Raw genomic sequence first — 17,083 nt, forward strand, 5'->3', positions numbered from 1 at the left:
TCTTAACCAGATAATAAAATAACATAAAATATTTAATTAAAATAAAGCATAATTAGCCACACAATTATGCCAAAGAGAAAAAAGGTCATCTTACATTTAGCCCGATATGATGATTTTACACTGTCGGACCTCACGAACCAGAAAAGGAGAGTGGCGGCTGAACTTTATTCAACATAAAGCTGGTAAAACCGAACGACCGGCGAGATGCCGGTGGCCGGAGATTGTAGTAGCGAGCACTACAAAACGGTGTCTATAAAAGGAATAAGGAGAAGAGGGTTTATGTAGAGAGAAATTGAGAAGAAGAAGAGGTTCTTTGGTTGAGTGAAGAAGATGACCCTACCGGAAAGTGGGTTGTTCAAGGTGAATTTATTGAAGAAATTGAAACAGATCGGGTAAAAATGTGAACGGTTGTAGAATGAATTAATTACAAAGAAGAAGAAAAAGTTACTGGAGAAAACCAAAAGTAAGAGAAGAAATGTAAGGCACTCTTTTCAAGTCAAAGAGATAAGGTTTTCAAAAAAAACAAGAATATTGACTCTAAAACAACAACAACAACAACATTCTTTATGACTAAAAAAATGGTAACATTTTATATACATGGTAACTCGGGTTTATTTGTTTATATATATATATATATATATATATATATATATATATATATATATATATATATATATATATATATATATATATATATATATATATATATATATCTGTGTGTGTGTGTGTGTGTGTGTGTGTGTGTGTGTATATTTGTTTTCAAAATAAAAACTCAGTTTCAATTATATTTAGTCGCATTTTGTTTGTAAAGTTATTTCGAATTAGACATTTATAATGGAGAAACTTAAATCGCAGCTGAAAAAAAGATAAATCCCGTTAAAAATGGGTAAATTTTATTTAAAGGATATATTAATTTAAAAAGTTACATTTTAGTCTCTTAAGTTATAATTTTTAACTCTGAAGAGTTTCATCTTTTATCCCTGAAGAGTTTCATCTTTTATCTATTAAGTACAGTAAAACCTCTGTAATTTAATACTCGATAAATTAATAACCTCGATTAAATTAATAATTTGTCCGGTTCCAACTTGGGACCAGTATAAATTTGGACCCCAATCTATAAAATAATAAGATAATAATTTTTTTGAAATCCCAATGTAAATATATTGGTCCCATCGAAACTATAAATTAATAATTAGAGTGCTGGGAGTGGTGGTATGTCACCCCCTCGTCTCACACAATGTGACTGAGTCCCCACTCTCCTTGCTAGTCACTTAGTCTAGTCCCCTTGGTCAGTCTCATGGGCGACGGACCTTACCCCATTTACTTTCATTTTTGCTTCTTTTTTTTCAAATGGATAAATTATTAAATATAATAAAATATTATTTTAACACACTAACTGACTTAGGTCACCACTCCTCACTTTTTCTGACTCAGCAAATCACGCCTGACATGCCAAGTGACCTCAGTCACCACTCCCAGTGCTCTTACTATATATTTTTTTAAATCCCAATATACATTGAACTTGACAAGTTCATTAATGTGTGAATGTACATACATGTGAATTTTGAAGGTTCTTGTTTATGTTTTATTCAAATAGTTAAAGTGAACGGACATGATAATTTCGAATGCCGATACATTAATTTGAGAATTGCTCACAAATATAAGCCAATCTTTAAATTGATAATTTATTAGTTTATCGATATAATAATATCTCGCTAAATTAATAAAATATCACGATCCCAACATTATTAATTTATAGAGGTTTTAATGTATGTGTCATTTGAAACTTTTCTTCTTTGACAAAAATGACATGTCTTAGCATGTAAAATGACCAAAAAATGGTAACATTTAGTATACATGGAAATAGAAATTGGACGACGTTCACCACTTTCTGACTAGAGTTTAACTCCGATATCGAGTTTCAATTGCGGATTAAACTGGTGTTAATATTATTTTTCCTTTTATCGATCATTGGGCTAAAGAAGATATTGGGACTCCTTTTAACTCCAACTTTAACATTGCATTTGAATAAACTCTAAGGGGGCGTTTGGTTCGTGGGATTTCGTGGGATTTGGAGAGATTTGCATTTCAAATCCCATGAAATTTCATGTTTGGTTGGAGGGATTTGCATTTCAAATCCCATAAAATCCTATATATTAAGGATTTTAAAATCCTTTGTATATATGAGGGATTTGAAATCCCATGTTCTAAGATTTTACGTTTACGATTTACGTTTCGCGTTCACGTTTTGGATTCGCGTTTCGGGTTCGCTTTTCAGGTCCGCGTTTCGGGTTCGCGTTTCGGGTTCGCTTTTCGGGTTACCGTTTCGGGTTCGCGTTTCGGGTTCGAGTTTCGGGTTCACGTTTCGGGTTCGCGTTTCGGGTTCGCGTTTCGAGTTCGAGTTCGAGTTTGGGGTTCGCGTTTCGGGTTCACATTTCGGATACGCGATTTGGGTTTGCGTTTTGGGTTCGCGTTTTGGTCTCGCATTTCAGGCTCGCGTTTCGGGCTCGCGTTTCGGGCTCGCGTTTCGAGCTAGCGTTTCGGGCTCGCGTTTTGGGTTCGCTTTTCGGGTTCGTGTTACGGGTTCGCGTTTCGGGTTCGCGTTTCGTGTTCCATTTCGGGTTCGCATTTCGATTTCGGGTTCGCATTTCGGTTTCGGGTTCGCATATCACGGTCGTATTCTCGTTTTGGATTCAAGTTTCAATTTCGGGTTTGCGTTTTGCGATCGTTCCCGTTTCGTGTTCGCATTACAAATTCTGAGATTTGAAAACCTCGAATCAAACAGAAGATACGATTTCAAATCCCAGAATTTTAAATCCCGTGGGATTTCAAATCCTGGAAATTGAAATCCTTAAACCAAACGGCCCCTAATATTAAACTTAACACCGGATTTAGCATCTAACAAGTAGCTACTTGTTAAGTTGTTATCTTATCACAATGGATAATTGTGGAGTTTAAAGCCTTAGAAATCATAATCAGATTTAGCAAAATCAAAAAAGATGATCTTACTATCTTTTAAGATCTTAGATCACTACCTATAGTAACAGACATTAACGGAACTTTTCTCATTCAAATGAGTACAAATAACTTTAACATTCTCTTTTAAATAATTTTTCAATCTTACACTCTCACGTCAAACTTTAACCTATTAAAATTATTTTATTATTAAATACAATAAATAAATGAAAATACTATAACACTTTACTATAAACAAAAAATACGACTACATAAATAAATTAAAATACGAATACATAAATTAAATAAAAAAATACGATTACAAAATTAATAAAAGACGATTACTTTAATTAGAAAATAAATAAAAATTGACATTATTACATTCAAATTATGTAAACTAACCACATTATAGTTTGTTTTGTACTTTGTATTATAAATTAATTGATATGCAGATGGAAGTTTGCCTAGAAAATCTTCAGAAAATGTAGAAAATATATAAATATAAAAGAAAAAATTATACTAAAGAGCCAATGACTTGACGGTATCGAAGTCACCCTTACAACTTTGAGGTTGAGGTTCAAGTCCCGTTTACGACATTTCGTGGTGTATATATTCGTGTTAGTATTAGGTGGATGCGTGAGTTTGCTTTTCAATATATATATATATATATATATATATATATATATATATATATATATATATATATATATATATATATATATATATATATATATATATATATATATATATAATGAAAATATCGAATTGTTTAATTACAGTATTTACTAAATTGATTGTGTATTTAGTATTAAAACAAATAAAAATTTAGAATACGTGTTAAAATCCTTTGTAAAATGGTATTGCCTTTAATTACTTTTTAGCGACATATATTGTGAATTTTTAATATAAAATTGTAGTATTCTACAATTTCAAATATTTAATTTTTAAATTTAAAATATATGACATAAACAAAACAAAAGGCTTTTATATGAGAATTGTCACATAAGCAAAAATGAAATCATCATTTTACGAATTTATAAGAAACTAATTACTTTCGTGTACAGAGAGCTTCTTGTTCTTTATTTAATTAGGCCTTTATAATTAACGTGACTGTCATGCTCAGAATGAAATGAAAAACTATTACGAAATCTCCAAGTATTCTATGCTGACATCTTTTGGTATCAACATCTCAATATTATTAATCAAATAGTTTACGTACTTTTTTGTATATACATCTAGCTAGAGTTGTGTCAAATAACTTCAATTGTGTTTTTATATGAAAAAACAGAAAGCACATATTGTCTTTCCAGCACATTTGGTAGCCGAAGCAATCTCAACGCTCCATGGGCTCGATCTAAGATGGTCAGGCCCAATCACGCCACAAGAAATGGAATACGTCAACCAATATATTTTCGCAAAATACCCTGAATACTACAACGGCCTTATAGTTGAACAAGGCGACCATATTGATCTATACAATATATGTAACAACGACGAATCAACTTTTAAGCCAAGTATAACCAATGACCAACGAAGGTACTCCCCACGTGTTATCACCATTAAAGACTCATCTTCACCTTCTTCATTTAGCCCCATAAAAGATCTTGATGGTACCCAATTAGAGCCTTCTAAATTACTAGAAATATTAAACAAAAAATCCTCATTTCAAGGTAATTTCATGTCAATACCCGAAATCCAAGTGCGAAACAAGGCTTTACAAAATTGTGGGCTACAAGAAGATGAGTATTTAGTTTTGTTTACTACAACTTTTAAAGAAGCTATGGTTATGATAGGAGAATCATACCCTTTTTATAAAGGGAATTATTACATGAGTATTATAAGTGAAAAAGAGGATTCGATTAGAGAATTTGTGACTACTAAAGACTCGAAAGTTATAGCAGCTCCTGAATCATGGTTAGATTTAAGAATCAAAGGGTCACAACTTAGTCAATATTTTAGGCGAAAGTGTAAGTATAGTCCGAAAGGGTTATTTGCATATCCGGCTTATATGAATGGGACTAGTTACTCAATGCATTGGATCTCTGAAGGGCATCGAAATTCTTGGCATGTTCTTTTGGACGCAACTGAATTGGAACCAAAAAGGGAGCGATTAACGTTGGCACTTCATAGGCCTGATTTCGTGATTTGCAGTGTTGAAAATACGCATGCTCAACCGTCGAAAATTAATTGTCTTTTGGTAAGGAGAAAATCGTTCGAGAATGCTCAACCTTTGATGGATGGTTTTTGATGTTAATATGTAGGACTTTGTATGTAAAAGTTATGGTCTTTGCTTTGAGATGTATTGATCAAATCATATTAGTATGTTTGTAATAATGTAACTTTGATTTGTAATTAATAATTGAGACTTTTTATATGATTCCTAAAATTTAACATCACAAGTTAACTCTTATATGAATCATAAATTTTAATATAACAAAATACATGATTCCTAAAGTTTGATATCGAATAATTACAATGTTTCTAATAATGGAACTTTTATATGATTCTTAAAATCTAATATCACAAGATACATAATTAGAGATCTTTTACATGTGCTTATCGTTTCATTTAGTGTATAGCATTTCATTATTTATTTATTTTTCCTACACAAAAGGTATGTATCAATTTTTATTTTTTAGTTTTCACCATTGGTTGGATATCCTCACGAAAGCAATCTCTCTACTATAGAGTATAGAGAGAGATGACTTTCTCTTCATGTAACTGGAGAATTTTTTTTTCTCTACACGTGGGTGGAGAAACGACTTCTATTCTATTCTATGGAAGAGGAATGATTATCTACATCTCACATCTCCTTTACCTCGCGAGCACGGGATTGGGTAGCATTGTTGTTGTTGTTGTACATAATTAGATATTATTATTGTAATCGTAATTAGAGATTATCACAAAATACTACTTAAAGATTATCCCAAAATACTCTCTGCCTCTCTATTGTCCACTATTCATTTTTGGAATGTTCTTTTATGCTCATATTTTATACATGTATAAGAAAAAAATCGATAAAATGTAAGGGGTAAGACTGAAAAGTTAACAAAAAATATGTGTGATAGTGTTTTTTTTTTTTAAATTGTGTATTTTTTGTCTTCAAACGTATGAACTATTACTTAGAGATTATCAAAAAATACATCTAACGGTATTATCACCATCACTAACACAGTACCTTCCCAAGTAAATTTACCCCCTTTCAATCTTATTAGAGATTATTTTTTCAAACCGCAAGGCTTGCTTCAGGGATGTATGAGGTTTATGATGTGCTAAATCTAATCTATAAAATTGAAACTAGAATTCACTATTATCATTTAATACACGAGTAGGCAACTATCATAATCATGCAGTAAAAGCTATAGTAAGTCCTGGTTCGTTCCACATGGAACTGTTGTGATCAAGATTTCAAACTAATAATTATTGTAGTAAGAAGGGGAGTTTTTATTTTTAAATTAATTAACGCAAAAGTAATTAAACAAGAATTCAATGGAGACAAAGGTATCCACTCAGAATCAATTCACCTGGTTATGATTACTTTGTTAAAACCGATTAAACAATTGAATTGTAGTGATACCGTATTTATCTGTCGATTCCTACAGTTTCGTAACAAATATTTACCTAGATTATAATCAACAAACAATTTAACATAGATTATAATCAACAATTATAAATAAACATTTAAATAAAACACAACCAACATCACACACATAGATAGCCTAGCCCAACATCCAATGCTTGATCCCATGAGTCGACATAGGATTAAGAGGTCAAACTAAGAACAATACCATGACTCCCACTTAATTCAAGTACTAAGTGAAAACTTGTGCCGAACGTCACTGCCGTAACTTAATCTAAACGCCATCTTCCAAGCCAAAACCTCGTGTCGTATCGTTATCTTCAATCTTCATCTTTTTACATTTATTTAAAATTTAAAAATACAACTAATATAATACTTTTACAATTTGAAATAAACCAAATTACAAAACTTTGAAATCGAAAATAAATACAATACAACTTTGACTTCATGGTCTCTCAATATATCAATAACCAACATGGCTTAAAATTATCACGACCAACAATCACAACATTTACACAAAACCAAACACATAGGTCGGAATATTATGGGCTATGTATGATATCACAATCTTAATAACTACATTATTAAAATTTACATATGATTTTTTCATAGTTACAATGCATGTGTATAACCATGGAATAAAACAATTAACAATTATATAACAATTATTCAAGTGATAACAATTAAATCTACAATTTAAAATAGTGATATTCTTTTAATCATATTTGTGCGTCATGAGGTTAAGTCTAAATCAACCGAGTTGACTTTAAAAAACAGAAAGGTTTTGACTTTCACCAATACATCACAAAGCTAAATCTAAAGAATAATCACGCGACAATTAAAACAGTGTAAAAATGGCTCTGATTACCACTGATGGAAGCCCGTGTGTACTTTTAAATTTTATAAACGCAACGAACATAAGAATAAACATATTTTAATTTAATCATAAATTTTTAATTAACATTCACATGATTAACGATCCCCAAAGAGATCCAAATACACCACTAGTAATTGTCAAATATGTAATTTATAAAGTAGAGTTTAGATATACCTTCGCGAATTGATTTCAGAACGCTAAAAACAATTGTCCACGTCTAGATTGAAACAAATATTCAAAGTGTATGAATATCTCTATGGTTAATCCATATAGCACATCGGGAAACACCAACCAGATGCTAGTTTGTACATAACCGAAAAACAAAATCCCATATTGTTTTAACGTATTGAAAAATTAAAACAAAGCAAGTATGTTTTAATATTTCTTGCCTTCGACTGAAAAGCGCAAAGAAGATAAATTAATATATAATAGCCAAATATATTTACCTTATATATGGATGTTTATATTTATGTATTATATAGATAAGTATAGAAAATAATTGTAAAACCAATTCCAATTGGTTGTTAAGATCTCAATTCTAGAACATTATATTAGGGTACATATAAGCGATGGCACCAAGGAATACAATCACGGTTCATAATTCCAGTATGGTATCAGAGTTTTCGAGTGTTTATGTTACCCACTTTTTCCTTCCGTTAAATTCAACAAACTCGAATTTCGCTCTACTTCTTGTGTCTTCTTAGGTTACACTCCGAATCATCGTGGCTATAAGTGCTACGATCTCTCTAACCACAAAATTATTATCTCGTGCCATGTTATCTTTTATGAACCAATTTTTCCTTTTTCTAATACTAATACATCTACCATTGACTCTTATAAATGCTTCATAGGTTATCATAATCCCCATATCTACACAAATACGTTTCTGTCTCCAACACCAAGTCCAAGCCCACCACCCTCTCACGTAAAGATTTCCTCCAATCCACACACCAAAATCAGTCCACCAATAAATTCTATTGAGCCCGATTCATCTCCATCCAAGAGTCCACTAAGCCCGTCACCTTCTCAATCTCCTCACTCACATTCAAATACTATTACTGACACTTCTATTTCACCTCCAACATCGCCACCTTCTGGTACCACCTTAAATCAACCTTCTTCATCACCTTCTCAGTGGCGGTTCTAGGATTACAAGTCAATGGGGTCCTGAAATTTTTTTTAGTAGTAACTAGAAAAAATTTCAGCCGCGCATTGCTGCGGCACCTTTCGGGTTGCATACTCATAATTAACGTCACGTTATGTATTTACAAAATAAAAAATGTATTGCCACGGGTGTGTTATGTATAGAAGATAGCCCAGAGTATTTAGCATTTTCTAAAAAGCGTCGGTTTCACGTATAGGAAGTTGCGTTGTGTTCGTAAAATTATTTCGAGTTGAACGATGGTGTTGAAAAATTTAACTCGCGGCGAGCGGGAAGATATGCTCCGTTAAAGATTTGGGTGGAATTGAGTTAAGTTTGGGGGTGTGATTTTGAAAGTTGCTAAAAGTTTGGGGGGTTTTAGAGGTGTTTTTGGGATGATTTTGGTTTTGTAGTTTTGACCAAAGTTTGTGAGTGACTTTGGTCAAAACTACAAAAATCTTGGTGTTGATTAGTATATAAGGTTAATTATATTAGAATGATATTTTAGTGATAGTTTACCTTCAAAAAAATTATAAATTCAAAAAATATATGGGATCTGAGTAGTTTAATTTAGTGGTGTCATATACAATTTAAAAGAAAAACTATAGATTTTAAAAATATATGGGGTCATACATTTAAATTTAGTGGTCTCCTATACAATTTACAGAGTATTTTCTATTAAAAAATTTTAAACTAGCGGTGTCCCGTGACCCCACGGACTTATACCTACATTCACCACTGCACCTTCTGTTCCTTTGCCTCTTCACACTCGTACTATTCAAACTCGTTCCATGTCGGGTATTGTCAAACCCAAAATTCCATTTAATCTCTCGGCTACTACTACTCTTTCTCAGCTACCAACTAACCCCAAAGATGCTCTTGCCGATTCCAATTGGAAGCATGCCAAGGTCGACGAGTATAAGGCTTTAATGGATAATAATAATAATACATGGGTTCTTGTTCCTCGTTTACTTAACATGCAGGTTATTAGATCTATGTGGATATACAGGCACAAAATGAAATCTGATGGGACATTTGAACGTTACAAAGCTCGTTTGGTTGGTGATGGTTGGTCACAACAACCTGATATTGACTATTATGAGACTTTCAGTCCCGTTGTTAAACCTGTAACTATTCGCATGGTCCTTAGTATAGCCGTTTCCAACTCTTGATAAATTCATGAACATAGTGTTAAAAATGCTTTTCTACATAGGAATTTAAACGGAACGGTTTATATGTGCCAACCGATGGGTTTTTGTGACGCTAACTAACCGGATCATGTATGCTTATAGAAAAAAATCTCTCTATGGTTTGAAGCAAGCGCCTCGTGCATGGTATCAAAGGTTTGCCAATTTCGCATCAACCATCGACTTTACGCATAGCAGGTGTGACCATTCTCTTTTCATTTATCACCATGGTCAAGATGTCGCTTACATCTTACTCTATGTTGACGATATTGTACTTGTTACATCAGGAGAGTTGTTAAAACAGAAACTCATGCTTCTTTTCTCACGTGAATTCCCTATAAAGGATTTGGGTCCGTTACATTCTTTTTTGGGTAATTCAGTTACACGCTCATCGGATGGTTTGTTTTTAGATTAACATGCATATCCCAAAGACATAATACAATGCAACGGTTTGTCTGTATGTAACGTTGCCACTACACCAATGGGCACTTATGGTAAAGTCATTTCCCACTCCGGAACCCGATATCCGGATCCTACCAAATATCCAAGCTTAGCGGGTGCCTTACAATACTTAACATTTACACACCGAGATATATCTTACGCAGTTCAACAGGGTTGTTTGCATATGCACGATCCAAAAGATGTTCACATGTTGGTTCTTAAACTCATATTACGATACTTGCAAGGTACACCGACTCTAGGTCTTCATATCAATAAGTCTCGATTAACTTCTTTGGTTGCTTTTACGGACGTGGATTAGGGTGTATGTCCTGATACTCGACGTTCTACTTTGGGTTATTGTGTCTACTTTGGTGATAATCTCATTTCATGGTCTTCAAAGCATCAGCCTACATTTTCTAGGTCTAGTGCGGAGGCTGATGATATTGCTCCAAACGAACATATATTTAGTTGCAATATCATCCCAATATGTAAAGTTTCTAGTTGCAATTGTTCTATTTTCAGGTAATATTCGTTTAAATAAATAAGTGCGAAGATAAAAGAAGAAAACGACGATTTGAAGACGAAGATGACCAAAAAGTTAAAACGTACAAGTTACAATCCAAGTGGTTCAATTTATTGATGAGAAACGTCTAAAAATTACAAGAGTACAAGTAGTGGAATGCAAAGTACAAGATATCTAAGCATAGGAAAAGGCGTACGAAAATCCAGAACCGAGACATGAACCGAGCATCAACGCGCGAGTCAACGAACCTAAAGTTACAAGTCAACTATGCACATGAATATAATATAATATATATATATAATTATATAAAATTATATATATTATATTATATAATTAAATATTATGTCGACAAACTAAAAAATAAATTAATGTGAGCTGGCCAGCTTTCCCATGCGAGTGCATGGGAAATACACTGAAATCTCATGCGAGTGCATGAGCTTCGTGATCCAAAAAAGTTGTATAAATTGGCTAGTTTTCTAACGAGTTCTTACCACCTCTACACACTCTTTCTTTCTTTCTCTGTAATTTATATTTATATTTATAATATTAAGTTTAATTTAAGATTAATAATAATTGGTAAGAAATGTTTTACGGGTTTTAAAGTCGAAACTCTGTCCGTGCGACGCTACGCGATAAATAATCACTGTAAGCTATGTTCTTCCTTTTTAAATTAATGTATCGTAACTAAGTTATTATTATGCTTATTTGAGCCGAAGTAATCATGATATTGGACTAAATATTAAGATGGGGTTATTAGATTTTGTACTATAATTGGGGTTTGGACAAAAGACCGACACTTGTGGACATTGGACTATGGACTATTAATAGATGGGGGGTATTGTTTAATCGAATGACTACTCATTGGAATCTGTCGAACCTATCTTCAAATTAGTTACTCTAATAATTATTTAATGATTATGTATGTCCTATTTAGTGACGTTTATACGACATCTTTTACAATCATTTAATTAATTATTTGGATTGGGTAATTGATTATTCATTCTGATCAAGTGGGTAAATTAATATTCATATCTCATTAAAACATGGGTGGATTACATACAAGGATAATTTGTGTAATTGTTAACAAAGTATTAAAACCTTGGATTACACGCAGTCGATAACCTGGTGTAATTATTAACAAAGTATTAAAACCTTGTTACAGTTTGAATCCCTAATTAGTTGGAATATTTGACTTCGAGAATAAGGTTAATTTGACGATCATTTTATAATTATGACCGATGGACTATTATGGGCAAAAACCAGATAGGTTTCAAATAATTCCAGGACAAAGGACAATTAACCCAGACTAATAAATTAAAATCAAAATATCAAACATCAAGATTACGGAAGTTTAAATAAGCATAATTCTTTTATTGTATTTCTCATCGTACTTTTAATTACTGTCGTTTAATTTGTCGTAATTTTATTTTACGCATTTTAATTATTGTTATTTATCTTTACGCTTTATTTAAAATCGACAAACCGGTCATTAAATGGTAAAACCCCCCTTTTATAATAATAATAAACACTTATATGTAAATATATATATTTGTATAAATATAGTTGTTAAAAATATAGTACGTAATCACTAGCTCCCTGTGGAACGAACCGGACTTACTAAAAACTACACTACTCTACGATTTTCCATGTTTATATATATTAATTGAGATTGATATTTACATGATTAAATGTTTCCAACATGTTAAGCAATCAAACTTGTTAAGACTTGATTAATTGAAATATGTTTCATATAGACAATTGACCACCCAAGTTGACCGGTGATTCACGAACGTTAAAACTTGTAAAAACTATATGATGACATATATATGGATATATATATATATATAGTTAACATGATACTATGATAAGTAAACATATCATTAAGTATATTAACAATGAACTACATATGTAAAAATAAGACTACTAACTTAATGATTTTTAAACGAGACATATATGTAACGATTATCGTTGTAAAGACATTTAATGTATATATATATCATATTAAGAGATATTTATACATGATAATATCATGATAATATAATAATTTAAAATCTCATTTGATATTATAAACATTGGGTTAACAACTTTTAACAAGATCGTTAACCTAAAGGTTTCAAAACAACACTTACATGTAACGACTAACGATGACTTAACGACTCAGTTAAAATGTATATACATGTAGTGTTTTAATATGTATTTATACACTTTTGAAAGACTTCAATACACTTATCAAAATACTTCTACTTAACAAAAATGCTTACAATTACATCCTCGTTCAGTTTCATCAACAATTCTACTCGTATGCACCCGTATTCTTACTCGTACAATACACAGCTTTTAGATGTATGTACTATTGGTATATACACTCCAATGATCAGCTCTTAGCAGCCCATGTGAGTCACCTAACACATGTAGGAACCATCATTTGGCAACTAGCATGAAATATCTCATAAAATTACAAAAATATGAGTAATCATTCATGACTTATTTACATGAAAACAAAATTACATATCCTTTATATCTAATACATACACCAACGACCAAAAACACCTACAAACACTTTCATTATTCAATTTTCTTCATCTAATTGATCTCTCTCTCAAGTTCTATCTTCAAGTTCTAAGTGTTCTTCATATATTCTACAAGTTCTAGTTACATAAAATCAAGAATACTTTCAAGTTTGCTAGCTCACTTCCAATCTTGTAAGATGATCATCCAACCTCAAGAAATCTTTGTTTCTTACAGTAGTTTATCATTCTAATACAAGGTAATAATCATATTCAAACTTTGGTTCAATTTCTATAACTATAACAATCTTATTTCAAGTGATGATCTTACTTGAACTTGTTTTCGTGTCATGATTCTGCTTCAAGAACTTCGAGCCATCCAAGGATCCGTTGAAGCTAGATCCATTTTTCTTTTTTCCAGTAGGTTTATCCAAGGAACTTAAGGTAGTAATGATGTTCATAACATCATTCGATTCATATATATAAAGCTATCTTATTCGAAGGTTTAAACTTGTAATCACTAGAACATAGTTTAGTTAATTCTAAACTTGTTCGCAAACAAAAGTTAATCCTTCTAACTTGACTTTTAAAATCAACTAAACACATGTTCTATATCTATATGATATGCTAACTTAATGATTTAAAACCTGGAAACACGAAAAACACCGTAAAACCGGATTTACGCCGTCGTAGTAACACCGCGGGCTGTTTTGGGTTAGTTAATTAAAAACTCTGATAAACTTTGATTAAAAAGTTGTTATTCTGAGAAAATGATTTTTATTATGAACATGAAACTATATCCAAAAATTATGGTTAAACTCAAAGTGGAAGTATGTTTTCTAAAATGGTCATCTAGACGTCGTTCTTTCGACTGAAATGACTACCTTTACAAAAACGACTTGTAACTTATTTTTCTAACTATAAACCTATACCTTTTCTGTTTAGATTCATAAAATAGAGTTCAATATGAAACCATAGCAATTTGATTCACTAAAAACGGATTTAAAATGAAGAAGTTATGGGTAAAACAAGATTGGATAATTTTTCTCATTTTAGCTACGTGAAAATTGGTAACAAATCTATTCCAACCATAACTTAATCAACTTGTATTGTATATTATGTAATCTTGAGATACCATAGACACGTATACAATGTTTCGAACTATCCTGTCGACACATCTATATATGTTTCGGAACAACCATAGACACTCTATATGTGAATGTTGGAGTTAGCTATACAGGGTTGAGGTTGATTCCAAAATATATATAGTTTGAGTTGTGATCAATACTGAGATACGTATACACTGGGTCGTGGATTGATTCAAGATAATATTTATCGATTTATTTCTGTACATCTAACTGTAGACCACTAGTTGTAGGTTACTAACGAGGACAGCTGACTTAATAAACTTAAAACATCAAAATATATTAAAAGTGTTGTAAATATATTTTGAACATACTTTGATATATATGTATATATTGTTATATGTTCGTAAATCAACCAGTGGCCAAGTCTTACTTCCCGACGAAGTAAAAATCTGTGAAAGTGAGTTATAGTCCCACTTTTAAAATCTAATATTTTTGGGATGAGAATACATGCAGGTTTTATAAATGATTTACAAAATAGACACAAGTACGTGAAACTACATTCTATGGTTGAATTATCGAAATCGAATATGCCCCTTTTTATTAAGTCTAGTAATCTAAGAATTAGGGAACAGACACCCTAATTGACGCGAATCCTAAAGATAGATCTATTGGGCCTAACAAACCCCATCCAAAGTACCGGATGCTTTAGTACTTCGAAATTTATATCATATCCGAAGGGTGTCCCGGAATGATGGGGATATTCTTATATATGCATCTTGTTAATGTCGGTTACCAGGTGTTCACCATATGAATGATTTTTATCTCTATGTATGGGATGTGTATTGAAATATGAAATCTTGTGGTCTATTATTATGATTTGATATATATAGGTTAAACCTATAACTCACCAACATTTTTGTTGACGTTTTAAGCATGTTTATTCTCAGGTGATTATTAAGAGCTTCCGCTGTCGCATACTTAAATAAAGACGAGATTTGGAGTCCATGCTTGTATGATATTGTGTAAAAACTGCATTCAAGAAACTTATTTTGTTGTAACATATTTGTATTGTAAACCATTATGTAATGGTCGTGTGTAAACAGGATATTTTAGATTATCATTATTTGATAATCTACGTAAAGCTTTTTAAAACCTTTATCTATGAAATAAAGGTTATGGTTTGTTTTAAAATGAATGCAGTCTTTGAAAAACGTCTCATATAGAGGTCAAAACCTCGCAACGAAATCAATTAATATGGAACGTTTTTAATCAATAAGAACGGGACATTTCAGTTGGTATCCGAGCGTTGGTCTTAGAGAACCAGAATTTTGCATTAGTGTGTCTTATCGAGTTTGTTAGGATGCATTAGTGAGTCTGGACTTCGACCGTGTTTACTTGAAAAATGATTGCTTAACAAATTTTGTTGGAAACTATATATTTTTAACATGTGAATATTATGTGATATATTAATCTCTTAACGCGTTTGATATTATGTGATAGATGTCTACCTCTAGAACAAGTCCCATTGACTCACCTAATAATAATGAAGAGTCAAATGTAAATTGGAATGATTCGTGGACTGATTCACAAGTTCCCGAAGAGGAACCGGAAGAAGATTCGGAACCGGAAGAAGAATCGGAACCGGAAGAAGAATCGGAACCGGATGAAGAAATAGAACCGGTGGGGGAAATAATAAAATGGTTAAGTAAAAGAAAATCCTCAACCAACCGACCAAGGTTAATTATGGTCAATGGTGTTTCCGCCAAGGAAGCAAAATATTGGGAGGATTACCAATTCTCCGATGAATCGGATTCCGACGAGAATTCCGATGATGTTATAGAAATTACCCCAACTGAATTTAAAAAGGCAAAAGAAAATAATAAGGGAAAGGGCATAAAAATAGAGAAATCGAATTCCAACCCCGATGAACTTTATATGTATCGTCAACCCCCGAAGTCCTTAAGTTGTAACAATGACCCGGGAACCTCTAAACCACCAGGTTTTTCTAAACCAATGTGGAAAACGACGGCTCGTATTAGGAGAACATCATATATCCCTAGAAACTTGGCAAAACGAACCAAAACCGAAGAAGAAGAAGAAACAAGCGAGTCAGAATAAGATAGTTGTATTCGTATGGTGTAATATATGTAATATAGTGTGCTTATGCTTTATGATATATGTAAAAATTGCTTGTATTAATAAGTATTTTTTTATGAATCTAACACTTGTCTATTTTACAGTATAAAAACACAAAATGGATAGACAACCCAATATTTTAAGAGACCTACCCGGAGACATGTATAACAACCCTCACTTTTCGACTTCCGATTTTACTAAAATACCTAGAGTTGTTATATACGAATAAATTTAACGTTAACCGAATAAACGTACGCTTAAAATAAATAATATAATTATAAATATTATAAATAAGATTATGATATATAATATAACATAATTACATCAATGAATATATATATAATATTTATATTACTTTTTTTATTTAGTTAATAGAATATATAATTAACTAAATAATACATAATATTATAACATTTATAAAACTAATAAAAACTATAAATTAATAATCATAAATTTTAATTTTTATAAAAACTAAATATAATAATAATTTTTATATAAAATTCGTATTTAATAATTAAACAAATATAGAAATAAAATGTTAAATGTTCTTAGAAATATATTAAACAAATTTTTTTTAGAATTTTATAAAAAAAAAAAAAAAAAACTATATCTACTTTTAATAAATAAATACAAAAATACAAACTATTT

General features: G+C 31.6%; 2 protein-coding genes across 2 annotated transcripts; both read left to right on the plus strand.

Annotated features, from left to right (window-relative positions):
- The first annotated feature begins 4,216 nt into the window (after window positions 1-4,216).
- On the plus strand, window positions 4,217-5,288 carry LOC139873656 (uncharacterized). The gene has a single exon (XM_071861595.1). The coding sequence runs from the start codon at window positions 4,232-4,234 to the stop codon at window positions 5,201-5,203; it is 972 nt and encodes a 323-aa protein (XP_071717696.1). The 5' UTR covers window positions 4,217-4,231; the 3' UTR covers window positions 5,204-5,288.
- Window positions 5,289-9,344: 4,056 nt separating this feature from the next.
- On the plus strand, window positions 9,345-9,725 carry LOC139870596 (uncharacterized mitochondrial protein AtMg00820-like). Its single transcript, XM_071858378.1, has one exon. The coding sequence runs from the start codon at window positions 9,345-9,347 to the stop codon at window positions 9,723-9,725; it is 381 nt and encodes a 126-aa protein (XP_071714479.1).
- Window positions 9,726-17,083: the final 7,358 nt, after the last annotated feature.

The sequence above is a fragment of the Rutidosis leptorrhynchoides genome, chromosome 10 (assembly GCF_046630445.1).
Source record: "Rutidosis leptorrhynchoides isolate AG116_Rl617_1_P2 chromosome 10, CSIRO_AGI_Rlap_v1, whole genome shotgun sequence".
NCBI lineage: Eukaryota > Viridiplantae > Streptophyta > Magnoliopsida > Asterales > Asteraceae > Rutidosis > Rutidosis leptorrhynchoides.